Consider the following 26,917-nt stretch of genomic DNA (forward strand, 5'->3'; position numbering starts at 1 on the left):
TCAACTTTTCCTTCTTGTCTTCTTTCCTCTTTTGGTATTTATACAATGTACGATTCTCTTTTCTGTCCCTTGTACTTATAGCATTGGACGATTCTAGAATGACACTTTCACATTCATCCATACTGTAATCTGGCCTCTTTCCAGGGTTTCATCTGTTCTGAGGCTAGAGATGATGTGCAGTAGTGAAAAGAACAAGTTATCTGTATTATTGGGCAGTACATGTCACCAATTTGCTGTGTCACTTTAGGCACATTACCTAACCTCTCTGAGCCACTTTCTCTATCAAATATAGCACCTAAAATCACTCTGCTATAAGCTTTTGATTTTCAGAAAGCTGAAGTCTTAACCCCATGAGACTATCTGGAGTCATTAATTAGGCTATCACCCAAAAAAACTTTAATAAAATTGCCAGAAAAGCTAGGTGCTACCAATTCATGCTTGCAATCCTACTTAGTTAAGAGTCTGAGACCTGAGGATGAAAATTTGAAGCCAGATGGGATAGAAAAGTCTGTGAGACTCTTATTTCCAATTAGCCATCAAAAAAACATGGAAGTGGAAGTGTTGCTCAAGTGGTAGAGCGCCAGCTTTGAATGTAATAGCCAAGCAAGAGCATGAGGCCCTGATTTTAAGCCACCTGGAGGAGGGAGGGAGAAGGAGAAAGGGAGATAGAGGGAGGGAGGAAGGAAAGAAGAAAAAAAGAAAACTGCCAGGAGGCCAGTAGAAGCTGGCCACTTGATCTGCAGAATGTAACCACCCTAAGACCTGCACAGATGAGGGGAGAGGGGAGCAGCAATTTCAAAGGCTCTGAGATCCCATCACCAACAGAAGAAAAGGAAGACCAACACTTCTAGGAACTTTGTCTGTTTGCCATTGTAATCACTTGAAAACCTACAGCTTTGATTCCATCGTAAAGCAAAACTCAGGAAACAACTCTTGTTGCCCTTCTCATCAGACCCTCTTCTGTGAGAGGCTTTTCTTACCATGTAAGAAATACCCAACCCTGAAGCTCACCAAAGAAATATGAATAGGTCAGGAGGGAATGAGGCTCTGAGGAGTTAAATCAGTGAGTGACCCTATGTCACTCTGGAAGTGGAGATGTGGGTGCTCAGGGAAGATAAGAGCCAGGATGTTGATGGAGGTAGGGCTTGTGGGGAGCTAGCCGGGGCTGGCAGCTCAGGAGAGTTTATGCAGCATGGTTCTGATGCTCTCAGGCTCATCTCTAGCTCGTGTGGATAATACAGATGAGCAGGAGGAGAGGATCTCCAGAACAGGGAGAAACAGAGAAGCCCACATTCCAGCCTCCAGGACAGCAAGCAGGCTTTTAGTTGGATTGCTAAAGCTGTCTCATTTGTAGCCTAAATAATTCACTTGCCTATCTCTCAAGGAGCATTATGAGAAAAACAAAACCTGTCCCAACCCTGAGCTCAGGTTTCTCCTTCACATGGGGCAGGCCGGGAAGCTGGAGGCCATCCCAGGACTTGAAAGGTTCCCTGGGGTTGGCAACTTGCTGAAAAGGGGCTAGAATCTGATTTTAAGTTAAGAATGGATTTTACATTTCTGAGAGGTTTCTGAAACAAAATGAAAGGAAAACCAGTAACAATGAAGACTATGCAACAAGGACTTACATGGTCTGCAAAGCGTACAATATTTACTCTCAGGCTCTTTACAGAAAAGCTTTGCCAACCCATTTGTCTCTCCTCTGACCTCCATTCTCCAGTGTTGAAGGAGACAATGGGAGCCTTTAACCCTCTCCTTGGCTACCCAACCCCATAAGTCATCTATGAGCAGTGATTTTATTAGTTGGAGTTTTAACATTTCTAGTTCAGTGAGAAACTGGACCACTGTTCACTCCATTAACAAAAACAAAAACCAGAAAGTTCAGCAGGGTGGGGTGAAGAAGGGAGATGTCAGCCTTGGGTCTACTGCAAGAGGAAGGAGGCACAAAGGGAAGGAGAGAGACTCAGCTCCACACCATCATTCGATGGGCTTCTCTGAAGGACAGAATTCAACACCATCCAGGTCTCTAATGACCCCCTAATCCCTAAGGCCATGACAATTCCTGTAAGCCAGTGCATTGCCCCTATACCACCTGGAATACTAGCCTGACTTCTGGCCTTAATCCTGGCCAGAGGTCCAACCTACCACTCCCCCTGCTGAGCAGGGCCTCTGCAGGAAAGGGGTGCTGACCTACACACCCCAACTCTCCTTGATCTAATGCTTCTGAGAGTTACAACACAAAGGCTCCAGAAAAAAATGAGTCCTGGCAGGGTACTGGGATGACAGCTCAGAGACCATAACTGTAACTGGGCTGAGAGACCTCTGGGCTGTTATGGGGCTTATTTAGAATTTGGGTACTAAGGGAAGAGTAGAAATCAAGCATCTCCACATCTTTGAGGGGCATTCTGGATGAGTTCTAATAGAACTGTGATCTTGACCAAAGACCCATTTTGAGCATCTCTCAAGATAAATACTGCTCCTGACTAGTCAATACTTTGCAGGGTTTAATACCTGAAAAAAATAAAGAGGGAAGGCCCAAACTGAAATCCTAATATCCACATTAGACTAAGTGCCAGTCTTAAGAGATGTGGGAACTATGAGCTTTGGGGCAAATCACTCATTATTCTATGACTCTGTTTCCTCATGTTAAAAAAGCAAACAAAAATCTAAGGTGTTGGGGTAGGGTGATTTTAAGGTCGTATCTGTCACTCATTCAGTGAACAGCCCAAACTAGGCCATTCCTCTCAATGTTTGGCTGGAGAGCTGTGTAGTTTCATCTTTGCTTTCCTACTCCTAAGCCAATCCAACCTCTTCTAAATGAGATCCCATTGGCCTGGTTTATAGTTGGGTCAGTGTTTCCTATAAGGTGTTAGCAGCTTGTTGGAGATTCAAGACTGCCTGGAGGGATAGGATGCAAGGAAGAAGAATACGACATCTAAGTCTTTGTGCCCTGTGGCCAAGGGTTGGCTGAAGCACTATGGGAGTTTCATCCTCAAAACTGTACCATGTCCACAGCAGGTGGCTCAGAAGTCTAAGTTGTCTGTCATTCACTCTCCAACTTGACTGGATATTCCTCAAGGGCAGGAATGGTGTCTTGACATTATTTGTCTCCAAGAGAACATAGATCCCCAGGTATGTGGTTTCAAATCCATCCATTTCTTCACAGTACTGAAATACCCAGGAAAGACAGATGCTACATGTGGCATGGAGTCCATGTTCAGGTAAGTGAATCCCCATGTTTGCTGGCTAAAAACTGGATATTGTTCTTCAGTCCAGGACTCCATCCAGCCATGATTCCCCACAAGAGCTATCGGGTGACCTAAGGAGCAAGTGATAGGGTAGATAAAGGTTAGAGAAGTCATTGGGGGTAATCCCAGCATGCAGAGACTCCCCCATGAAATACAAGTCACTTAGAAGGTCACTCATCCTGGTTGTCTCCTCCTAAAGACACTCAAGTTGGGAAAGGGAGCCTGGGAGTCTATATAAACACAAACTAAAATGCCTCACAACTGGACTCACTACACAAATGGCAAACATAGCCATTCACTTTTCAGGCTACAACCCCAGATCTATAACAGGATAACAAATGTTCTAACCTCTGTGCCAGGCCTCACTCTCTTCTAGCCTTAAATATACTCCAAATGCCTGTTTCTCTTCCCTACCTACAGATCAGATAGTCTGCTTTATATCCAGTTGATGTTTTTTTTTCTTGCCACAACTGCTTTTGTTCTGTGCTTTAGAAAAATCACTGCTTTCTTCAGAACCCTGGATCCTGCCCTTTTCTTCTCTGGTTTTGTTTGTTTGTGTTTGTTGTGGGGAAGAAAAGCTGTGCCATGGCTTGTCCTGGAGTGTCACTCCTCTGTATACATGGTAATAACAACATAATGCAACTAATTAACCATGACACGCATGGAATTGTTGAAGAGTTTGATAAAATTTTAATTACCCCTTGTTTTGTGGGGCAGGCAGCAAACCATGAAAATATTCTTCTTGAGTGCTGTCACAGCAGACAGAGCAATTTGACTAGAGAAAGATAGATCTAAACTTCAGGAAGCTGATCATCATGGCAGTGAGGTGAGGGTTGATGAGAATCCATGGCAGAGGCAGCAACAGACAGAGCTGGCTACTGTAGTGGGATTCAGGCTGGAGAGAGACTTTCCTGAATTATTTAGGCAATTTCCCCAATTCTTGTTTTGGTTTGGTCTTGTTTGTTGAGTCACAGTCTCACTCTGTAGCCACGCTAGCCTGTAACTCACTGGGTCACTTAGGGTTCTAATGCCTCAGATTCTGGAGTACTGAGATTACAGGCATGTACCACCAACACCTGCCTCCACTTTGTCTTTCTACACCTGGCAGTTTCTGAAGGCAAACACACAGAGAAAGAAACAAAAGCATATGTAACATCAAGAATTTTCCCAGAAAGACACACTGGAGTTTGGATGTCAAGCCCTCCCAGAATCAGGACAGATCCAGAGGGATTTTCTTGAGATATATTGTCGTGGCTCACAATTCTCACCTAGTGACCCTGTTCTCCTGGACCTCCAAGGGCTTCAGAATCCCCTTTGCTGCCCCCCAAGTAAGAAAGAAGATGACATGTCCATCCCGATACCTTGGTGGTTTTGACTTTGTGTCCACTGCTACAACTCCATCCTGACAGGTCGGGAAGCACCTTACACTCCTCCCCAGGCAGGCAGGGCTCCATCTGACACCACCACCTCTGCAGGACAATGGAGGCTGGGGAGCAGGAGGCAGAAAACCAGTTCTAAGCTCTTTTCAAGCACGGCAGTGGTTCTGAGGGGTCCCAGAAAAAAGGCATACATTTGGCTTTGAGCCCTGAACTTCCATTCTCTTCCCCTTACTCTAGGGAGTCTGGAAAGACAGCCCTGTGCTCAAGCAGAGGCCTGAGCTTCATCACATGGATCTGCCTTGCGTCAAAGACAGCAAGGGAGGATGGAAGTGGGGGAAGCCGCCTCGAAGGCAGCCAGGCCATTCACACAAAGGCATAATCTTCAGCATCCCTCCTCACACTGGTGTACAGCATGTAAGCAAGTGTGGGAGCTGTGTCCAGGAGTGTACAAGCTGCCGTGCATGAGCACAGTGAGCAGAGGATGGATGGAGAGGTAAGAACAGGGGTCAGGATCCAGTGTCTTCATGAGGAGAAGATAAAGGCCTGGCTGAGAAGAGGCAGCACATGGAAGAGGGCCCCCTTTGGAGGAGTACCGGAATGCGTATGTGCGCATGCGCCAGAGGGTGGATAGAGTGGCACAGAGGCTGTAACAAGAGCTTTCTGCATCCATGACACAGAGATGTCCACATCTGCCCTCCTGTCCCTCAGAGGGTGCCCCACCGTTTGAGACTCTGATCATGAAAGCCCTGATGAGGATGAAATTGGATCCCCAACAGATGGCAAGGCCTGAACACAACCTCCTTATCTCTGCTCAGGGCCTCCCCACCCGCCGGCCAGGCCCTGGTTACTCACCATCCACGCAGGAAGGCTTTGCCCGTGTAGTGCCAGCCACCTGGCCAGAAAGACAGGAGCATTTGACAGTCTGAGAGCGCTCCTCAATGCGGTTCTGGTTGCAGCAGCGGTGAGCAGCAATTACTTCACACGTGCCCTGCTTTTCGAGGACTGATGAGGCCAAGGCACACAAGATCAGGCCCCAAGACTTGCACCCCTCCCACCAACCCAGGTGGTCCTCAAGCACCTCCTCCCTGCTTGGGAGGGAGGTGCTATTTAAGAGATTCCCAGGGCTGTGGCTTAGTAATAGCAGGTGGTGGAAAGGGGAGAGAGGACAGGAAGATTTCCAGGTAGAGGACGTGAACGAAACCTTCCTCTTCCTCCCTAGCAAGGCCACACTCATCAATCACCCTTTGTCAGAGCCTAGTCTTTAGGCAGAAGAAAGTGGAGTCCTACACCAGCCCCCACCTTTAGGCTTTCTCAGGGTTAGAGCAAAGGGCCCCAGGGCTTACAATGCGTGAAAGGGATCATCCGCTTACACAGGCTTTAGCCATCCCAGAAGGAAAACCTCAGAATTAGGCCAGGAGGCTAGACTTAAGCCCTCATGCAAGGTCCTCTTTCTCTCTCTTGCTACAGAACACCTTCCAACCCGGAAGGAGCCATCCCAGGCCTTCTCTGGCCAGGTGGAGAAGAGGACAGAGTGTCCTGGGTAATGATCAGAGGAGTCAGCCCCTGAAATCTGTGCGTTTTACTCTACCTCAGATCTGCCTGCTATGTGGAATGGGGTAGGGTGTCCCGGGAAGCTCTTCTCCGAGCCCCACACCTCCCTCAAACCTGTGGCAGGTGAAGGCTGCAAAGAAGCCAAGGCCAGGCGGGTCCACAGCCAGGCCACGCACAAGGCCAGCAGCCAGCCACCCGGGCTCCAGTTCCATGCGAACCTCTCACTCATCCTGTAGAGAGAAGTGCATATCCTGCTTTGCTCAAGGCAGGTGGCTCCTCCGTGCCATGCCCTCCGGGAAACACAATGGTGGGCAGGATGCATACCTGGTGCCCAGCAACTTGCAGCCTGGAATGAAGTCAGCGTAGGACAGAGTACGTGCTACCAGAGGCCTGGGGGTAATGAGGAAGAGACTGTGAAGGAGATAACATTTCAGATGGGTCTTGGGGAGAAGGAACCAGAAGGAACCAGAACAATGCCGCTGACTCCCATTCTTTGAGCTCTTGACCCAGACACTTTGCATGCATGATCTTAAATCCTTCATAATCATCTCACAAAGCAGACTTGTTATATGTATTTTACAGATGGGTGAAGCATCAGTAAAGGACTGGCTGGATACAGTGTATAGGCTATACAAATGTAGTCCTTTCCACACAACTGTTAAAAAAATAAATAAGCATTAATGGCTCACACCTGTAATCCTAGCTACTAAGGAAGCTGAGTCTGAGAATCACAATTCGAAAACAAAACAGAAAGTCCATGAGACCCTTATTTCCAATTAACCATTAAAAAGCTGGAAGTGGAGGTGGCTCAAGTGGTAGAACATGAGCCTTAAGAGCACCCAGGCCCTGAATTCAAACCCTAGTACTAGCACACACACACACACACACACACACACACACACACACACACACAAAACTAGGGGTTGGGGAAAGTAACTGTATAGAATGTTATATAAAATGTTACGTATAGAATGTTATGTAAGCCGGGTGCCAGTGGCTCATGCCTGTAATCCTAGCTACTCAGGAGGCTGAGATCTGAGAATGCAGTTCAAAGCCAGCCCGGGCAAGGAAAGTCTGTGAGAGTCTTATCTCTAATTAACCACCGGAAATGGCGCTGTGGCTCTAGTAGTACAGTGCTCACCTTGAGCTAAAGAGCTCAGGGACAGTGCCCAGGCCCAGAGTTCAAGATTCACAACCAACAACAACAACAAAGAATGTTATGTATAAAGGGGAGGGGCTATCTCTCTTGTTTAATGTGCATAAACTACCTCTGGAAAGGGTACACAAAGCCAACAATGTTTGCCACTAAGAAATGAAACTGGGTGGCTGGATTTGAGAGCAAGAGGTAGATTATTTTTCTCTCAATTTTTCATACTATTTGAGTTTCAAACCTTAGGAATGTAGTCGCAGTTCAATTTCATTTAAATAAAAGTTAAAGTTAAAAATTAAACTTAAAGAGGAAGAAATGAAACAAAAGCTAATAGGCCTAAGACCTCGCAGCAGTGGTAGCAGAGGCCAGAGACCAGCAGCTCCCCCAAGTCCTCTGCCCTTTGCCTCTGTTCTTCTCTATTACTTCTCTTCCATTCTCCATCAAACCAAATCAGGCCTCCCAAAACGAAGTTAGAAACTAAGGAATCCCAGGAAAGAAGAACACAGAGTAGCTGCCCAGTCACAGAGCCAGGGAGGAATAGGGGCCTTTTTTGAGCTCAGGGGTTGGCCTGGGTCATTGCCTCAGCCTGTGACAGAGTGGAGGACTGAGTGGGCTCTTGAGGGAGGGGGGGTTGCCAGTCTCCTGTGAGCGTTGCTAATCATTCCCCCACCTCAAATGCCAACAGAGTCCCAGGAATACAAGGAGCCAAACCCAAATGCTAGGATTCTTTAGATGCTGACTTGTTCTCTGCCTCTGCTCTTCCTCACTTCCCATCTTTGCTTCCCCACTTACCTTGTTGGAGATGTTTCAGCTTCTGTTTGCTCATCTGCTGGCCTCAGACTGACTCTACCTTGACAAGTGGAAAAGAGTTTTGAGGGATTGTAAGGAACAGAGAGAGTCCAGGCCTCCAGAGAGGGTGAAGGAAAGTTTGGGAGAGGAGAAGGGGGTGGGCTGGGCACGCCAGTAGAGTCAGTTCTGAAGCTATTCCCAGGATAAGGGCAGAGTCTTTCTGCCTGAAGCACATGAGGGGTTCTTATAGACTCAGGCAAGCCTGAGACAAGTGGCCAGGAATTTCTCTGCCCTAGGAGTAAAGCAGGGGTGGGTGGGGCCTAAGAATCAGTGGTGTCATCTCTCAGGTCTTGGGACAGACTTAAGGGTCAAAGATGGGTTTCTCAGCAGAATCCATCTGATCACACTGGAAGAGGCCACTAGGGAGATTCCAGGGGGCCCTGAATCTTCTTTATCATAACTTCCTCCCCCCCCCCCAAACCATTGCTTCAAGGACTCAAATAGATTTGGCTTAATTCTGCAGTCATTCCCGTCTCCTCCAGGAATAGAATGGGGGTGCCACAGTTTCTGAGCCTCGGAGGCTACAATCCCCCAAGAGCCTCTTTATTCTCTTTTCTCTCTTGGTTCAACCTCCAACAGAGACAGAAGTAAAACTCACAGGCTAGGAGGCCCAGGAAAGACAAAGTATCCTGTGTCCAGGTCTCAGGCATAAAGGGGCAATGGCAGATGGAAGAAGTGATGCCAACACCCACAGGAAGGGTGTGCCCATGGGCAGACAACTCCCACCCATCACCATGGGCTGTTATTCTGAGTAGCTTCTTCCTCACCCTGCCTTCAGGAACTCTCATGCTGACCATTACAGATGTAAATTGGTGTTCTCTTAGGAGATGCTATTTCTCTGAGTGGTCACAGGCTCCAATCTAATCCACCTGGGATAGAGAGGGGCATGGGAAGGCAGGATCTCTGGCATTCTGTTCACTCCCTTAAACGGCACTAGAAAAGATGCTTCTGGGATTTCTTTCATCAGCTTTCATTCTCTGTTTTAGTTTCCCAGCCCATTGGCCCCAAGCTCCAATGCAGACTGTGGGTGAGACTGATGGATCAGCCTACAGACCAGAAAGAGAGTAAGGATGTGGACCAACGAAGTACCTGAGACTTCTCCCCACCTGTTCCCGCCCCCATTCAGCGCCCTGCAAATTCTGGGTCCCCACACCCGAGACCTACCTGCCCCTCATGATCCAACTTGCTGGCTTGAGGTCTTTTCTGCTTTTGCACAAAGGATTAAGACTCTGCAAAGCTCGCTGCAAGTTTAGGTGCTGTCCTTCCTAAGAAGCGCTGTCCTAGTCTGTGACCGCGTTGCTGCGCGGCGAGCACCGCGGGGTGCTACTTAAGCTGGCATCCCTCACCCAGTGTGATTGGTTCCGGACACCGGGGCGCTCCGGGCTCCGCTCCTGCAGGCGGGGACTGCGCAGCTCTGTCGGGAAGCGCGCAGCCACTGTCTCCTAGCCTGGGGTCGCCAGGCTGCTCCGACCCCCAGGGCTCTGCCAACTCCTTAAGCTAGTAGGAGGGGTGCTCGGCGGGGACAGCCTGCACGCAGCGGCCCCTGGCGGCACAGGACAGGAGAAGAGAAAAGAGCTTGAGTCCCATGCTGATGGACAGCTCACGGGTGCAGACCAGGACAGCTTGGAGCGAGTCTTTCCACACTGCCACCCTAGGATTAGATCCCTAGTTCTGCAGGCTCAGGGGAGGTGGAAGGGAAAAGGGCTGGGAGTGAGGAGTCCTCACCCAGACTTGCATGTGTTTCTGAGTTTTGAAGACTCTAGAAAGCCTCTGTTCAATTCAGTACTTGCAAGCTGCTATTTCAATTTACATCTACACTCATTAAATACAATTCAGTTCTTCTTCAAATGCTACTTAGAGTGTTTATTAGCTTCAGGAAGCTTCTGGAACTTTCTTCATCAGGAAAACTGTAATATATTCGATTGTGTCATTCTTTACAGGGTTATATTTTGGATATGGATGTTATCTGACACAAGGGGGGGGCAGAGATGTTTTGTTCATTTGTCTCTTCACAGGAAACAGGTGTTTCTTCGCTAAGAGGGTTTTGGGGATAGTGTGTGTGTGTGTGTGTGTGTGTGTGTGTGTGTGTGTGTGTGTGTGTGTGTTGAGGGGGGCTAGGGGTTAGTGTTGAGCCTTGGGATAAAAGGCCTATCTCAAATCTGTCCTGTCTCTCTCTGGCTCAGGCCTTGTGCTCCCATATGAACAGATCACTCAATAAAGTATGTTAACTCTCAGCAATGAAAGCACCCACAAGTCTGCCTCCCTCCTCCCCCGTCTCCTCTCACTTCGACTGCCTGAGGGAATGAGGCAAGGTGATGACCTCCTTGCCAGGTCTGAGAGTTCAAGAGATATGATGACTCTAGGAAAGCTACAAGGCTCAGGGAGAGGAGAGCCCAGGGGTTTGGGTATAGCTGGGGACTAGAACCCAAGAAATCATGGGCTTTCTTGTTGGCTGATCTAGTGCTGGAGTCAGGGGTCTTCTAGTTCTGTGGCCCACTTTAACAGCCACACCTTGGTGTAAAGAGCAAGGGATAGGAAGCTGGGTGACACTGAGATGCAGTAAGTAAACTGTCCCAGAAACACTGAATAATAAAAATAGCCACGGGTTATGTGCTTTTTATCCTTCAGTCTTTGGCTCCCTGCTGATGTGATGCCATTTATCAGAGCTGGCTGATTTTCTCAAACAGAACGCCCATCATAGCAGTGTGTTCTTTGTCCCCAGCTGCCTTTGCTGCTCTGTTTTTGTTTCTAATTTTTTTTTTTCTGTTTGTGACTTCATTTTTCTGGCTCTTTCTACCTAAAGTACAGGGATTAGTACAGCAACTATACACATCTGAAGGACCATTGTAGGAGTTTACTTATGAGCTGCCAAGAAAGCCATCCCTTCTTGGGACAGTTTAGCCTGGAGAGCAGAGTGGGATATGGTCAGGAAGCACCCAGTGGATAGAACCTAAATTGAGTCACAACCATGCATCAGTTGCCAGTGGTCCCTAACAGCCTCCCTTGGTGTTAGGACAATAACTTGCCCTCATTTGTACTGTGTTGGGAGCCAGGTGTCTCTGAACTCCGGGTGACCAACTCCTTGACACCAAGCTTAAGGATAGAGCTTTTCATGTCTTAGCTCTATACTACCCTCCTATAGTCTTCCAAGGAGTGGGCTTTTCCACTTTTGTCAAGTGTTTAGTTTGGCCTCTGTCTCCCCCTGGTGTCAGCCAGAGAACTTGCTCAACATCTGGAATCTACTCTCAATCTCTCTTCAAGTGGTTTGAGAGAGCATGAATCCATCTGGTCATCCTCTCCTTCCTAACACTTCCTCTTCAGTCCAAAGAAATCACTTGGTTCTTAGGTCAGAACCTTGTTTGGGTATCAGGTGGCAGATAGAGCATGAATTTCCGAGTGGCTGTATGATCTCTTAGGGTAAGTCACATAAAATGACAGAGGCGTCCCGTCCAGCCTCATCCATGTTAGTGGGCAGTGGAACGTCTTTGTTGTGTAAGGCCTAGTGTGCAGTAAGTCCTCAATAAATCGTGATTTTGTTCTCTTTACCACAAAATAATAGACAAGGAAGTCTAACTATGAAGGAAAAGGTTCTGGCAAAGAAAGCGGGGTGGGAGTGTCAACCACTCTCCCGGATGTGAAGATGGCCTTCAGAGAGAACACGGCTTTCAAGAGCCTAGGAATTTACCCCAGCAGCCCGATCCAGAAAGATGGGCTGCGCCCAGAGTGGCACCCACTCATCCCTGGGTGAAGCACCAGCTCACGGACGTCGCTGATCTGGGCGACTTCAACCAGAGGTGGAGTCACACCAGGTGCTTCACACCCAGGGGCCCTGAAGTGGCTGTTTTGTGCTGAGGTCATCGGCTCCTCACACACCGGTCCCCCAAGGGAGGGACCACCCCCGTCACAATTGGAAAAGTCTACTGATGTCTCACTCAACCGGACTGCAATACTGTTTCCCTGCCTCCACCCACTTCCCACAACAGACCCCGATTATTCCTTTGAGAAACCAGGGTGCGACACAGCCGGGAGAGGGTGGGGCAGAGGCTCAGAACCAGCGGGGCGGTTCCCGGGGTGGCCCAGAGCCAGTGAAAGTACCCCCCCCCCCGATAGAGCTCCGCCCACTCGGAGCCCTAGGGGCGGGGCCTGGGCGGGGCGGGGCCACGCGGAGGGCGGGGCCACGCGGAGGGCGGGGCCATGCGGAGGGCGGGGCAGGGAGGCAGCATGCTAAACCGAGTGCGCTCGGCCGTGGCGCACCTGGTGAGCTCCGGAGGCGCTGCGCCTCCGCGCCCCAAATCCCCGGACTCGCCCAGTGCAACCTCCGAGTCGCCGGCAGCCGCTCCAGGAGCGCCCAAGAGCCCGCCTGCCAAGCCCGGGACCGCGAGCGGCAGCGGCAGCGGGGCGCCAGCGAAGACCCCGGAGGCTCGCGCGAGCTTCTCCAGACCGACCTTTCTGCAGCTGAGTCCGCGGGGGCTGCGACGCGCCGACGACCACGCGGGCCGGGTGGTGCAGAGCCCCCCGGACACAGGTCGCCGCCTGCCTTGGAGCACGGGCTACGCCGAGTGAGCGCCCCCCTCCCTGGGGCATCCCGAGCAGCACGGGACTCGCACCCCTCCCCAGCTCGGCATCTGGGGTACTGGGATGTGTCCCCGGCGCGGCGGTCTGGGCCAGGACCTTCCCGGGGGATCGCACCCGCTTCCATCCCTCTCTCCAGTCGGGGCAGCCGGAATCACCTTCGTCAGGACCTTGCAGCTCGTGGATCATCGTGGCTGCATCAGGACCGGGTTCCCTCCCACACACGGGAGGGCGGCGGGGACCGGGGGGGAGGGGAGGGGGGCGCCGCTTGGGATCAGTTAGCCAGTTCTTAGTTGCAAGTCGGCAATTTCAAGGCTAGGGGAGGAAAGGTTCCAGAAGAAGCTAGTTTCCTTCTTATAGGGAAATGGTGGTTGAAAAGATTCGCTAACCGGCTTCCTGGGCGCAGCGTCCCAGTTCCCTGTCCCTCTTACCGTTCCCCTCCCCCTCCACACCCAGAAATAGCCCGCGACACCAGGAGGCCGCTGCCTTCCCGGGACAGGGGAGGGGGGGTGGGGGGCGCCACCCCGAGACTTGCACTGGTGGGACAAGAAAGTAGACGCTGGTTGGTCGGCTGGCCTCTTGCTCCCAGGCTAAGTGTATTTGTAATACACCTGCTGGGAAAGCCAAGCCCGCCCCCCCCCCCCCTGCCCCCTGAGGTCTGGGAGGGAGTTGGCTTTAGCCCTTCAGCTGGAGGAGTCTGTGGTTGCATGGTTCTTGCCCAGTCCAGGTGTGGTCACACATCTAGTCTATTTCAATCCCTCTTTCCCCCTCCTAGGGAGCCCTTCCCCATTGCCAGTGGGGCAGAACTTTGGTTGGCTGCAGGGCTTTAGAGAGATGGTGCAGCATGGTGAGGACAAAAGGACTGATGGAAATTAGGAGGGGATGGAGGGTCTTGGTCAGAAAGAAGGACAACTTCCTGCTTCTATATGGCCCCTCCCCCAGCAGCACCACTCCGGAAGCCACCTTTGCCAAGGATGGGGGAACTAGACCCACAGGTGCTGCCACCACCCTTTCTAGGAGGTGGAAGGGCCTGTCACCCAGACTGTACTCCTTGCTGGCCCTCCCTTCTCTTCTCTCTGGCCTCCATCCCAGGCAGCTGTGACCTTTCTAAGCTTAGCCAGCAGGCCAGAAAAGGATGTGTGTGTCTACTAAAGTAGGGGGTTATTCCGGGATCTGGTCTGGTGTCCAACCTAATGTGGTCACTCTGGCCTGGCAGGGTCATCAATGCTGGCAAGAGCCGGCACAATGAGGACCAGGCTTGCTGTGAAGTGGTGTACGTGGACAGCCAGAGGAGGAGTGTTACAGGGGCCCCTAGAGAGGCTAGCCAAAGTCAGGTAAGCCTTGGCCCTCTTTTCTAGGCATCTAGGCATCTAGTTTTAAACCTGAGACACGTAGAAGAGCTGCCACATAATTCACTAGGCTTCCCATATGGCAAAGCCTCACATGGCTTTGCTTTGTGAAATTCCACCATGTTTGTATAAATGTTTCCTTTTCCTCTTAAAATACAGATGCTTTGGGCTGGGGCTGGGAATCAAGTGGTAGAGTATCTGCCTAGCAAGCATGAGCTCAGAGTTCAAACCCTAATACCACCAAGAAAAAAAAAAATGCAGGTGTTTATGTATTTGTGGATGACTTAATCACAGACAGGGACTCTTTGTCCTCTTTCTTGTATTATTTATGTAGACCCTGCATGAATAAGTGAATAAATCTAACTTGCCCTTCATCACAAGCTGTTTGCCTCACTGATGTTTATATGGATGGTAGTTTTATTCTCTCTCCCTCCCTCAATTTTTTTTCTACCAGGGATTCTGCTTCTACTACTGGGGTTTGTTTGATGGGCATGCTGGAGGTGGAGCTGCAGAAATGGCCTCCCGGCTCCTGCATCGTCACATCCAGGAACAGCTAAAGGATCTGGTAGACATACTTCAGGACCCCTTGCCACCTCCTCTCTGCCTCCCATCCACCCCAGGGTCTCCAAGTTACTCCAATACCTCTCACCTGGTTGGCCCTCAGTCCTGCTGGTCTTCACAGAAGGAAGTGACCCACGAGAGCCTGGTAATAGGAGCCATTGAGAATGCCTTCCAGCTCATGGTAAGTGGGTAGGCCTAGGCTAAGGGCCCGCTAGGCAGACACTCGGGTTCACTCTAGGCTCAAGGAGTGGTACTGAGAATGTGTAACACCTTTGAGAGCCTATGTGAAGCTTGGTTCTCAAGGGAAGGGAAGGGATACTCCCTCCGTCCTGTGTATTGCTCCTTTCCCTGTATGGGCTGTTTGAGCCAGATGATTTCTGCAGATGGGTGTGGGGAGAGTAATCATGTGCCTGCAAGTTCTTCTTCCACTCTCCTTTGACCCTTCCTCACTTGGCAGGATGAACAGATGGCCCAGGAGCGTCGTGGCTACCAAGTGGATGGGGGCTGCTGTGCACTTGTTGTGGTGTATCTGCTAGGCAAGGTGTATGTGGCCAATGCAGGTGATAGCAGGTATGAAGAGAACTTTGAAAGTGGTTATAAGGGGCCACAACCTCTCAGATGATAGGATAGAGAGAGTGAGGTGGTGGAGGCTAAAATAAAAGATCAAAGGGGAGAGAAGAGGAAAGATGGGGTCCAGGTGAGGAATCCTAAAGGTAATTATTAGAAGGGTTTGATCTTTCTGAAACTTCAACAAAGAGGGCTGAGGAGAGCTTTGTTTGTTTGTTTTGGTGCCAGTACTGAGGCTTGAGCTCAGGGCCTGGACACTGTTCCTGAGCTTCTTCTGTTCAAAACTAGTGCTGTGCCACTTGAGCCACAGCTCCACCTCTGGCCTTTTTGGTGGTTTATTGGAGATAAGAGTCTCATAGACTTTTCTGCCAGGGCTAGCTGTGAACCACAATCCTCAATCTCAGCCTCCTGAAAAGCTAGGGTTATAGGGATGAGCCACTAGTGCCTGGCTAGGAGAACCTTTTCTGTCTCTGTTCAGAGCCATCATTGTCCGGAATGGTGAAGTCATTCCTATGTCCAGGGAGTTTACCCCGGAGACCGAGCGGCAGCGGCTTCAGCTACTTGTAAGTAGGACAAACTCCTTATGCCCATTCTTTGAGGCTTTACCTCTTCACTGTGTCCCTAAGAACTCTCATAGCCCTGACACCCATATCAAAGCTTTCTGGGGACAGGGCAGCTGTGTGGACTGTGGAGAGCAGGGCTGAGCTGGTGGGATAATGTAGTAGGAAGGAGCCTGGCTGGCCCTGTGTCCATACTGTGACTCCAGCTGAGAAAGAGAGTACAGTCAGAAGTGGGATAAAGGAACAGCAAAGGCCCTTGACTCAGTAGGGTTTTGTTCTTCAACACATTAACTCTGCCTGGGATCACATCCTGGTTTCTATGTTTTGCTAATAGTGGGAACTTTTGACAATTACATTAACCTCTGTATATCATGAGTTGGTGTGAGGTGTGAATGAGTTAACATATGTTAACATTCAAACAGTGTGTGGCATGTGGCAAACTTTATATAAAGATCTACTATAATTAACATCATTTGTATGTTGTACCAGGGTGTCATGAATGTAATATGCCATCCTTGTGCTCTGACTGGCCCTTCCCAACCTCTTCAGGGCTTCCTGAAACCAGAGCTGCTGGGCAGTGAATTCACCCACCTCGAGTTCCCCCGCAGAGTTCAGCCCAAGGAGCTGGGCCAGAGGATGCTTTACAGGGACCAGAACATGACTGGCTGGTAACACTTCCCTCAGAGCTGGGGCTGTTCCCATGACAACACAACCAGTCCCTCACCAGCAGCTAGGTGGAAGCTGATGCCTGGGGGGGTGGGGGGGATGCGGTCCTTCCAAGGAGGGGTGTGCAACCACTAGTGAAGAGGAGTTTGGCTGCACAGTGATGCTTCCTCTGTTCCCCCTTCCCTAGGGCCTACAAAAAGATCGAACTGGAGGATCTCAGATTTCCTCTGGTGTGTGGGGAAGGCAAAAAGGTAAACTCCATAGTAGAGGTGGGAGGGGGTGGGAGAGGGCAGTGGGCCCGCTTTCATTTGTCTAAGAAGGTATAGGCTCTAGCCCAGGGTAGAGGATGGGAGGGATCTATAGTTTTCGGAGAGTCTGTGAAAGGCCGAAATAGCAGCACCCCTCATCATTTCCCTCAGGCCCGGGTGATGGCCACCATAGGGGTGACCCGGGGCTTGGGAGACCACAACCTTAAGGTCTGCAGTTCCACCCTGCCCATCAAGCCCTTCCTCTCCTGCTTTCCTGAGGTGAGCACTCCATCTTTACTCAGGCAGGGGGGGGGGCTGCGCGGGGCAGGGAGAAGGGATGTTCCTCAAGCTGGCTCACACCCAAGGTCTCTTAATCTGAACTGCAAATCCCAAACCCCACAGCTCAGTTCTTGCTACTCCTTTCCCATCAGGTACAAGTATATGACCTGACACAGTATGAGCACTGTCCAGATGATGTGTTAGTCCTGGGAACTGATGGTTTGTGGGATGTCACCAATGACTCTGAGGTAGCCACCACTGTGGACAGGGTGCTGTCGGCCTATGAGCCCAATGACCCCAGCAGGTAGGGGCTGCATGGCCTAGTGATGAGGGGATGGCAAATGGTGACAGAAGGGCAAAGGGAAGTAAGGCCTACTTGTGGGCCTTTGTATCTGGCTTCTCATATACATGTTAGAACATGAGTGTGCACATGTGCTCCTGGCAGGTATACAGCTCTGGCCCAAGCTCTGGTCTTGGGGGCCCGGGGCACCCCCCGGGATCGTGGCTGGCGTCTCCCAAACAACAAGCTGGGTTCCGGGGATGACATCTCAGTCTTCGTTATCCCCCTGGGAGGGCCAGGCAATTACTCCTGAGGGGCTCACAACCCCATTGTTCCTACTACCATCCTAGCCTCTTCATACCTACCCCTCTCCCAGTCCAAATTCTGAAGTTGTCTCCTTAACTCTTCCTTAGTGGTCATTTACAGCTATTGGCAAATAAACCAGATGGATAAAGTTGTGTGTGTGTGTGTGTGTGTGTGTGTGTGTGTATACGTGTGTGTGTCTTTATTTTCTCTGACTAAACACTGAAAAGTATGGAAAAAACTCTTTGGAGTGATAGAAAGAATATTAACAGTCCTATGTTTCTCTAGGCCTGTCTTCTGTTATGCCCTCTTCCCACTTCCTGCATTTGCTGGGAGTACTTGCATCAATCTCTGTGACTTCATCCATCTGCCTTCTTGTTTCCAGCTGAACCTTTTATAGATTCATATATCCCAGTTATCTCCCACACATCTAGACAGGAGACAGCCTCAACGTGCCTCAACATACCTCAAACTGAACTTGTCATTTCCTCCCATAAATATGGCCCTTCTCCTTCATCCTCTCAGTGGGCACCAACTTGGCTGCTCAAGTTAGAAATATTGGACTTGGTTACTATCAGGAAGTGAGCCATGTTTCAATAAATCACCTGCATATATGACAGTATATACCAGATAACCTAGGTGTGTACTAGGTGGTTCCACTTGTATAAATATGCTATATGGTATGCTGGTCACACAATGAAATCACCAATGAATTTTTCATAACACCCTCACCATTGAGGAATGCCTGACTGTACTGTTGTACATATATAGCTACTGGAGTCTGAACTCTTAGCCTCATTCTTGCTAGGCACTCTACCACTTGATCCATGCCCTTAGCCCTTTTTAAATTTGTTTAGTTTTTGGGTAAGATCTCACATGTCTCCCCCTGCCTCCTCATACACACGCAGGTTGTCCTAGGTTTCAATCCTTCTGGACCTCCCACATGTCTTGCTTTTTTTCCCTGGGCTGGGCTTAAACCATGAACCCCTCAATCTCCACCTCTGGAGCAGCTGGAATTGCAGGCATGAACGATGCCTGACCTTGATTATATATTTAAAAAATGGTATTTGCCCACATACCATCACTTCCATTGTCACCTTAGTTTTTTTTTTTATTAAATAAGCTTCTTAACTTTAACCGCTCTTTATTATAACTAGAACAGAATTTATATTCAGTCCCTGAGACTGTTCTGTAAGACTGTCACATAAGACCTTCATTATCTAGCTATCTATTATAGCCTTCTCTAGTTTCATGAAGATCCTCACCACCACCATCACTGCTCTTCTGGAATTCCCAGAGCCCTGTGGGCCTGTAGTGGCTCCAACTTTATTTAAAATCTACACATTCCTTTTTCTTGAATACTTCACCTGTCCAGGACTGGGCATTCCACAGCCCATGCATGCCCTTCATGGCAATTACCTCCTGGATTATAACAGCTTATCAAAGAGCTACAGAAGTAGAAGTTAAAGAGCAGAGACTCCAGAGTCCAGCTGTTTAGATTCTGGTGCCAGACTTGACATTGGCTCTGTAAGCCCTTTGAGACTCCCTTTTGCAGTATCAAGCAGATCACAGTGCTGCTTTCTAAGGTTGCTATCAGTTGAGTTGTGAGTATGTAGAGCAAGGTCCATGTAATAATTTAATAAACGTTAGCTATCTTGGAATTGTCTTTATTTTTTTAATATTTGATTTTTTTTCCTCTTTTAATTTTACTTCTTTGCTTTTTTTTTTAATTTTTAGTTTATGTGGTACTAAGAATCAGACCCAGGGCTTCATGCATGCTAGGCAAGCACTCTACCACTAAGCCACATTCCCAGCCCCTGTCTTTATTCTTTAGGCTGTAAATGGTTTGAAGGCAGAAATTCACCTTGGCACCTAATGTTCAGTTCACAATAAAAGTTCATTGAGCATATTAAGAGGCCTGTTAGAGCACTGGTGGTTCAAGCCCATAATCCTAGCTACTCAGAAGCCTGAGATCTTACTATGGAGGTTTGGAGCCAACTCAGGCAGACAAATCAATGACATTCTTAGCACCAACTAACTAGCAAAAAAAGCTGGAAGCAAGAAGTGGCATGGCTCACATGGTAGAGTACTAGCTAAGCAAGAACATTAAGCAGAGTCAAGCATCAGTACACACACACACACACATACACACACACACAGAGGTCTGGTGAGCAAATTGCTCTGTGCCCCAATTTCCTTTTTTAAAAAAAAAAATTAGATGTACAGTATCAGGTTTTTAAGATCTATATGTCTTCTAACATGCATTCATTAAATATGTGCCCCATACTGGCTAGGCAGTGATAGGCAAGGGAAGACAACACAGGCCCAACTTGCAATTCTTGCTGTCACAGATTGCAAACATTTGCAGAGCCACTTTTGTTAGTTTCCTACCTTCTTCCCTCTCTCCCTTACTCCCTCTCTTCTTTCCTCTCTCCCTTCCTCTTTCTTTTTGACTCCGGGTCTCACAATAAAACCCAGGATGATCTTGAATTTACTCTTTAGTCTAGGCTGCCTATATGAACTGGAAACCCACCTACCTCAGCCTCCCTGTGTTGGAATTACAATGCTGCCAATGCTGGTGGCCATACAGGTGATGTGAACCCAACCCATGCCAGGCAATCACTCCACTACTAGGCTACATCTCAACTACTTTCCCAGTTCAGCTATGAAGCATATTAAGCACAAGCTAATAAAAGGTTGGCAGACTTCCTCGCCTCTCTCCACCTCCTCAGGGTAGGTGAATACCCTGTGCAACGCGCCAGTCGGTGGAGCAATAGTAATGGCACGGTAATAGATCCGGAGTGGGGAGAGTTCCCAGCGGGGAGCCGGAAGCCTTTCCACGGGGGTGGGGGGGGGGGCTCTGAAAACTACGTAGGAGCTGGATTCGGAAGGACAGGACTCGGGAGACAGAACAGAATGGTGGTCAGGACGGGTAGATCCTGAGGCCTTCAAAGGCTGGGACTGCCTCCGGCCGTCCCGGCTCGGCCTGGGCTCCGCGCGCGCGGCGGCGGCGCGTCCCCTGCGCGCTCGCCCCATCCCCATCTCCCGAGGCCCGAGTGGGGCTGTTTGGCCGCCGGAGGGCAGCCTCGCCCTTCCTGACCCCTCTCCCGGAGCCTCTCAACTTTCCCGACGCCGGTCCGCCCCGAGGGGCTGGAAGGCGGGGCCCAGGGTAAATCCTCGGGGTGTGGGGTGGGGCGCTCCGGCTTCCCCCACACCCCCGATCGCCGCCCCTTCCTTCTCTGCCGGGGCATCTCTCCGTGCCACCCCGGGGCAGCGCCCGCCGTGGCCGGGGGCAGAGGCAGGGGCGGGCCGAGCTCAGGGCCGCCCCCCCGACCCTCCCCCTGCCGGGCCCGCCCCAGCCCGCGAGGGCGGGGCGCCCCCTCCAGCCCGCCCCGGTCAGTCGCAGCCTCCGGCGCCGGCCGCGCAGCTGGAGCCGGCCGAGCAGAAGGTACTGGGGTGGGGGCGGGGTGGCGGGGCGTCCCCGGTGCTCCTTCCCCGGCGTGCGCTGTTCCCAGGGAATGGAGCTCGGGGCGCGGTCGGGGAGAGGGGTTGCGCCCCCTCCCCAAGCGGAAGCACGGAACCCCGGTAACTGCCGGGCAGGGGTTCTCTCCTGTGGGGTTCGACCACCCCCGCTCTCTCCTGGCCTCCCGCGCTCCCGCTCCGGCGGGGCGGCCCGACGTGGGGCCGGGGCCGGCTGGGGTGGGAGCTCCCCCAGGCCGGGAGGGTGGTGGGAGCGGGAATGGGGCGGGTGTGGCCCGTGGGGACTGACAGCCGAGGGGGTCTGTCGCTGCCTCGGATGCTGGGGTGGGGGGGACCGAGGGGGATCCTCTGTGTGTTTGTGTGTGTAAAATTCTTGTCCTTCCTTCACACTCCCAAACCAAGCTAAAAGACTCTCTTGCATCGGGGAATCCGAGGCCCAGAGCTTCCCACACTTGTGGCTTTAAAGGGGAGGAAGAGCGATCTCCAAAGGACCGATTCCTTCCCCAGACTTCCCGAGAAGCAAGCAGGCAGGGTACAGGGCCCCCCTGGGTTATCTGGAGAATGGTTGAGGAAAGAGCTAGAAGATCCACAGTATCTTGTCTCAGGGAAGTTTCCAGACGTTCCAGGCCCCTCTCCAGACTCCACTCCAGGCCCAAAGTGAGATTTCGTTGTCCCTTTTAGGGTCAGTGGAGCAGATCCATGGGGGTTGCCTCTCACAGGGAGCTGTTGTCTTGCCATCTTGGCCTTGTGCCTACTGGCCTGGCCTAGGTTGCCAGCTCCTGTCTTTTGGCCTAACCAAGAAAGTCTTCTAACTGGGCTGGGCTATCAGGCCACTTAATGCATGTCACTGACCCCAGTTCTGGCCTCTACTGCTACCCATCTGATGCCAGCTGCCTTCCTGGGGTCCCGCAGTGCACACTTACACTTAAGTGACCATAATTGTGTATTTAGCACAGTGATTGACTTGTAGCAGCACTGTCCACTCGTGGTTGGAACTATTGCCAGCCTATCTGTACAGTTGGGGTTGGAAGAAATCCTACAAATGGACCACAGTTACCGGGTAGACTTCCAAAGGACCCCTCTTTGGAGAGAGCCTGCTGGCAGCGGCAGGCTGGATGCCTTCTTGACTGCCTTCTGGGGTTCCATCAGAGAGTCTCTTTGTGGTGGGGGAGAGCGTGCCAGTGTACTCTCAACTCCTATAAATTCTCTGTGATTCATGTCCTCTTCCCCACTTGCAGTTTTTTGAATGTGTGTGTGTGTAGAGATGAGATCCTGGTTGAGGAGAATCAGCCTGGGGCTGGAGAGTTCTGCTTCCTAAAGGGCGGGTGGTGAGTTCATGAGGTAGTAGTGGTGGTGGTGGTATGCCTGAGTAAAGCAGTTCAGCTCAGCCTGACAGGATGTGGGACTGAGAGAAAAAAAGCCAGGTTTGGAGCTGAGATCAGATTACCTTCCCCAGCTTAACTGCTCCCTGTCTGGGTGGTGCTGGGATTGGCCTCATTTGTCTCTTTTGAGGCTCCTCCCAGCCCAGGCTCCAGCCCCCTCCCCTTTTCCAACAGCTCAACAGCCCTCCCTCTTCCTCTTGGACTGTTGGCTTAGGAGCTTCAGCCCTTCCCTAGGGAAGGAGGAAGTGAGGGAAGCAAGCTGTGAAGGTGTGATGAACTGCAGGTGTGAGGAACTAACTGCTTGTCCCTGTGTGTTGTGGAGTGGGACACAGGCCTACTACTCAAGGAAGCTGATTCCCTCCCCTGAGTCACAGGGAGGGGTGGGTAGAGCCTAAGAGCGAGCTGGGCCGGAGAAGGAAGGGGCTGCGGCAGAGTGGGTGGAGGTGATTTCTCAAGTGGATTCTCAGTCGCTGCTGTGGTGGATGTGTGGCTCCCTACAGTGTGGTCATTGTCCCCTGCTGAGAGCTGAGTGACCTAGTGTTGGTGCCAGGCCGGGGAGGAAGGGGAGGGGGGTGCAGACTGCCCGAATGCAAGAGAGCTGTGGGCACTGCCAGGACTGAGCCTGCTTTGTGTGACTGGAGGCTTTGGGGAGAGGGTGGGGTAAGTCCAGGGAAGCCGGCTGGCTGTTGCCACTGTCTTCTGTTTGGATTTCACTGCTTCTGCTCGCCTTTCCACCTGTGAAGTGACATGGAAAGATGGCACAGACTACAGCCACACAGCCCCGCTTTGAGTGTTGTCTCTGAAGATTAGGTGCCAGACTCTGAATCTCATGACTAACCTTTACTGAGTCTTAATTTCCAAGTGTGTCACTGTGGGCAGTATACCATCCACCTGGCAGGTACCTGGGGACTGAGGAGCTTTTCATCCAAATGCCCAACATAGTGTGGGACACCTAAGGACGCTACAAATACGTCTGGCCTTACCCATCCACTACCTGTATCTGGTTCTGCTGGTCTTTAGTCTTGAAGAGGAATTCCTGTGATGAGGCAGGCATGACTACTGCACAGGACAGTCTGTACTAGATTGCATCTTAGTGATTAGTAACCTTTAAATGTATCAGAATCCTGAAATTCTTTTAACAACTGAAGTCTCACATAAAACTCCCCTATGCAAAGCAGATAAAAGCTCTTTTGGAGCCTAGGTGTCTGGGGTCCCCCAGCTGAATGAATGAAACACATTTTCTAGCTCTAAAGTATTGGGCTTGTTCTGCATCCCATTTCTCTATTCTAACCCAAAGGGGAGACATGCCCCTCACCAGAGACCAGGAATTCCAAGGTCTTCTGCTTACAGGATTGGTTTTGGGAAGACTGTACCTGGGCAAGTCCACTTTTCTCCTTTCCTTTCTTGAAGGCTGGGGAAGGAAAAGGGTGGAGGGGTAGAGGGTAGCCTAGAAGTGATCTTTGCCTGAAACCATTGGTTCATAGCTGTAAAACTTAGCTACTCTGGAGGCTGAGAGCTGAAGCTTGAGATCCCAAGCCAGCTGGTGCAGGAAGGTCCATGAGACTCATCTGCAGTTAACCAGCAAAAAGCTGGACGTTGAATTGTAAGTCAAATGATAAGAGTACCAGCCTTGAGCAAAAAAGTTAAGGATGAGTTTAAGCCCCTGTTCTGACAATTTAAAAAAAAAGTTATTTTTTCTCCCCTCCCAAATCCCCTATGCTTGTTGTCTGTCACCCTAGCTATGGCTGCAATACGGAAGAAGCTGGTGATTGTAGGAGATGGTGCTTGTGGAAAGACCTGCCTCCTCATCGTCTTCAGCAAAGACCAGTTCCCAGAGGTCTACGTCCCTACTGTCTTTGAGAACTATATCGCTGACATTGAGGTGGACGGCAAGCAGGTGAGGGCTAAGAACCTCTTTCTACACTACCTTGGCACCTTGCCATGTATGGGCCTAGTTTGTCCTTCTTTACCGCCCACACTAATCTGCTTCATTCTCCTTCCTGGAACCAGTTCAAAGTTGGGGAAGATAAACTGTAACCTTAGATAATCTGGATGCATGCTCTGGTTCTACCACATACTGGCTGTTTAAGCTGGACCAAAGTTTTTTGATTTACACACACACACTGCAAAATGGAGATGATAGCAAGAGCTCCCTCCAAAGAGTTGATGGAAAGGTGAAATCGAATAGTGCTCACACCTGCTTGTGGGAGAGGGGCAGCTGGGTAATGGCAGTACTGGAGCCTTAAATCTTTCTTGGCTGTTTTACCCAAGGCTATTATTGCTCTACCACTTAAGTCACATCTCCACTTCTGGCTTTTTGCTGGTTAATTGGAGGAAAGAGTCTCAAGGACTTTTTTGCCAGGATGGCTTTCAACAGTGATCTTTAATCTCAGCCTCCTGGGTAGTTAGGATTACAGGCATGAGCTACCAGCACCCAGCTTCAAACTAGATTATTTTAGAGCTTAGTTTGTTGTGTGACAGTACTCAATAGATGTTCAATGAATTTAAAGACCAATGGTTTTAAGAGAGGCCCTCTGGGTGGCAAAGGGTTGGCACCCTACTCACTGGCCAGCTACTCACTGGCCCTTGTATGTCAGGTGGAGTTGGCTCTGTGGGACACAGCAGGACAAGAAGATTACGATCGCCTTCGGCCTCTCTCCTACCCAGATACTGATGTCATCCTCATGTGCTTCTCTATTGACAGCCCTGACAGCCTGGGTGAGCTTCAGTGGGATTGAGACCCCTGGAATCAGCCATCTTCAGAGGCTGTTTGGGGTGGGGGTGGATTCTTCCTGTGGCAACGGTGGCCATGGGGAAAACTTGGGGGAAGATGGGGTATGGGAGGGGTTTTGAGCAGTAAAAGGAATTGCCATGTTGAATAGTCTGATACTGCCATGGATAGACCAGGGGCCTTTTGCTAAGTGGAGATACTGACACCATTTGGGACACGTCTGTGCAGAAAACATTCCTGAGAAGTGGACTCCGGAAGTGAAACACTTCTGCCCCAATGTTCCCATCATCCTGGTGGGGAATAAGAAGGACCTGAGACAAGATGAGCATACCAGGAGAGAGCTGGCCAAGATGAAGCAGGTGCATGGACCACATACTAGGAACCCTTGGGGGAGAAGGGACCTTCTTACGGGTAGCAGACTGGTACCAAAGGCAGCCTTCTTAGTTGAGTCCGCAGTGTTTAGAGTTGACTTTGGTCATCTTCTCCTTGTCTACGCCATGGCAAGAACCTGAAGAGCCCTTGGTATCTGATTAAATACCAAGAAAAGTGACTTGTCCAAGGTCACGTGGCTCCTTCATTTCTTCTAGTTTAGTCTGTTTTCCAAACTGGGCCTATTAAGACAGTCCTTGTCCTCAGAGACAGCTGTCTGTCCCTTGGAGTATACAAGCTGTGTCAGTGGCACACCTGGAGACAGAAGGCACTCTAAGAAGGTCCATAGAGAGTGAGGGAGAAAGAGCCAGAAGCCATTTGGGGATGTGCTAAGTGGCTCTCCAGCCAGAGGATTACTTTATCAGAGGAAGCTGCCAAGATGAAGAAGTTGGACTGTACTGGGAAGATAATTATGACAATACTTTAAACTGGGGATGGATGTCAGGTGTTAGGAAAAAATATGGCAGCTCCAGTATGAATCAAGTCAAGGAGATTGGTTAGGGAGTGGCCACTTGTTTGGTAGGGTGTAGGAGCTGGATGGAAAGAGAGGGAATAGATTGGGAGGATTTAGAATGTAGTCTTAGGTCCCTGGCCTGAAAACCCTGGGCTGGCCAGGGCTTGGGTGCTTTGTGGGGTTGGATCAAGTTCTCCAGTCAAGTTCTACTTATTAATGGTATCCTTGGGAGAAGCAAGCCTAGCACTAGCTCCCTTTAACCTCTCTTATCTTCTGTCTTCTCAGGAGCCTGTTCGGTCTGAGGAAGGCCGGGATATGGCAAATAGGATCAGTGCCTTTGGCTACCTTGAGTGTTCTGCCAAGACCAAGGAAGGGGTACGGGAGGTATTCGAGATGGCCACAAGGGCTGGCCTTCAGGTTCGCAAGAATAAGCGCCGGAGGGGCTGTCCCATTCTTTGAGACGAAGGCCTCCCAACCCTTCTTTACACAGGAGTAACCAATTACTCACCCACCCAAACTCCACCTTTGTAGAATTCTGCACTAAAGGCTTCCTTTGCAATTTGCATCTGCCCATGACTGCATCAGATTTCCCCAGCTCCAAATGGTGATGGTGGGTTCTCCTCTTCCCCTTCCCTGTCTTCTGGGAACTTCTTGGCCCCGTGTCCTACCCTTCCTGAGCAGGATCTGTGGTCCTGTTACCTTGGTCCAGGGGTGAGGCTCCTGTTCCCTGTGGCCTTCCCCAAAGGACAGTCACACCAGCACTTTATACACTTCTGATGTCTAGGGTGGTGAAATGGGGTTTCTGCTTTGGGCATGGCCTTGTCTCTGACTGTACTTGGTAGGGGCATGAATAAAGGCTGCAGGTTCTAATGTGTGGCATCT

At 50.4% G+C, this 26,917-nt stretch overlaps 3 protein-coding genes and 1 long non-coding RNA gene across 6 annotated transcripts; 2 read left to right on the forward strand and 2 right to left on the reverse strand.

Moving 5' to 3' along the window:
* On the reverse strand, nucleotides 1–21,438 carry LOC122104132. The gene is made up of 3 exons (XR_006146887.1): nucleotides 21,428–21,438; nucleotides 11,483–11,487; nucleotides 1–378 (listed from the first exon to the last, which is right to left on the reverse strand). It is a non-coding gene; the product is annotated as an uncharacterized LOC122104132 (long non-coding RNA).
* Tafa3 (TAFA chemokine like family member 3) lies at nucleotides 3,118–6,404 on the reverse strand. The gene is made up of 4 exons (XM_042674824.1): nucleotides 6,290–6,404; nucleotides 5,477–5,626; nucleotides 4,607–4,731; nucleotides 3,118–3,316 (listed from the first exon to the last, which is right to left on the reverse strand). The coding sequence occupies exons 1-4, from the start codon at nucleotides 6,402–6,404 to the stop codon at nucleotides 3,305–3,307; spliced, it is 402 nt and encodes a 133-aa protein (XP_042530758.1). The 3' UTR covers nucleotides 3,118–3,304.
* Nucleotides 12,394–17,714, forward strand: Ppm1j (protein phosphatase, Mg2+/Mn2+ dependent 1J). Of its 3 annotated transcripts, XM_042674771.1 has the most exons (11): nucleotides 12,394–12,733; nucleotides 13,963–14,080; nucleotides 14,550–14,660; nucleotides 14,760–14,837; nucleotides 15,114–15,226; nucleotides 15,702–15,786; nucleotides 16,333–16,451; nucleotides 16,637–16,700; nucleotides 16,869–16,976; nucleotides 17,129–17,280; nucleotides 17,422–17,714. In XM_042674771.1, the coding sequence occupies exons 1-11, from the start codon at nucleotides 12,396–12,398 to the stop codon at nucleotides 17,567–17,569; spliced, it is 1,434 nt and encodes a 477-aa protein (XP_042530705.1). In that variant the 5' UTR covers nucleotides 12,394–12,395; the 3' UTR covers nucleotides 17,570–17,714. The 3 variants fall into 3 exon arrangements, with proteins under 3 accessions (XP_042530705.1, XP_042530694.1, XP_042530714.1); XM_042674760.1 differs by having other exon boundaries at nucleotides 14,550–14,837; XM_042674780.1 differs by lacking the exon at nucleotides 17,129–17,280 and having other exon boundaries at nucleotides 14,550–14,837.
* Rhoc (ras homolog family member C) lies at nucleotides 20,930–26,905 on the forward strand. The gene is made up of 5 exons (XM_042674819.1): nucleotides 20,930–21,007; nucleotides 24,161–24,318; nucleotides 25,019–25,139; nucleotides 25,381–25,511; nucleotides 26,321–26,905. The coding sequence occupies exons 2-5, from the start codon at nucleotides 24,163–24,165 to the stop codon at nucleotides 26,492–26,494; spliced, it is 582 nt and encodes a 193-aa protein (XP_042530753.1). The 5' UTR covers nucleotides 20,930–21,007; nucleotides 24,161–24,162; the 3' UTR covers nucleotides 26,495–26,905.
* Nucleotides 26,906–26,917: the final 12 nt, after the last annotated feature.

The sequence above is a fragment of the Dipodomys spectabilis genome, unplaced genomic scaffold, assembly GCF_019054845.1.
Source record: "Dipodomys spectabilis isolate Male_0828 unplaced genomic scaffold, ASM1905484v1 ptg000002l, whole genome shotgun sequence".
NCBI classification, from domain to species: domain Eukaryota; kingdom Metazoa; phylum Chordata; class Mammalia; order Rodentia; family Heteromyidae; genus Dipodomys; species Dipodomys spectabilis.

Excerpts from the sequence above, each read along its gene's own strand:
- Ppm1j (XM_042674760.1), top strand. The coding sequence starts at position 12,396 with ATGCTAAACCGAGTGCGCTCGGCCGTGGCGCACCTGGTGAGCTCCGGA. Across the intron at positions 12,734-13,962 it reads TGGAGCACGGGCTACGCCGA|GGTCATCAATGCTGGCAAGA; the intron begins GTGAGCGCCCCC and ends CTGGCCTGGCAG. Across the intron at positions 14,838-15,113 it reads AGAATGCCTTCCAGCTCATG|GATGAACAGATGGCCCAGGA; the intron begins GTAAGTGGGTAG and ends CTCACTTGGCAG.
- Tafa3 (XM_042674824.1), bottom strand. The coding sequence starts at position 6,404 with ATGAGTGAGAGGTTCGCATGGAACTGGAGCCCGGGTGGCTGGCTGCTG. Across the intron at positions 5,627-6,289 it reads GCAGCCTTCACCTGCCACAG|TCCTCGAAAAGCAGGGCACG; the intron begins GTTTGAGGGAGG and ends TGGCCTCATCAG. Across the intron at positions 4,732-5,476 it reads AAAGCCTTCCTGCGTGGATG|CCTCCATTGTCCTGCAGAGG; the intron begins GTGAGTAACCAG and ends CCTGCTCCCCAG.
- Rhoc (XM_042674819.1), top strand. The coding sequence starts at position 24,163 with ATGGCTGCAATACGGAAGAAGCTGGTGATTGTAGGAGATGGTGCTTGT. Across the intron at positions 25,140-25,380 it reads TGACAGCCCTGACAGCCTGG|AAAACATTCCTGAGAAGTGG; the intron begins GTGAGCTTCAGT and ends ACGTCTGTGCAG. Across the intron at positions 25,512-26,320 it reads AGCTGGCCAAGATGAAGCAG|GAGCCTGTTCGGTCTGAGGA; the intron begins GTGCATGGACCA and ends CTGTCTTCTCAG.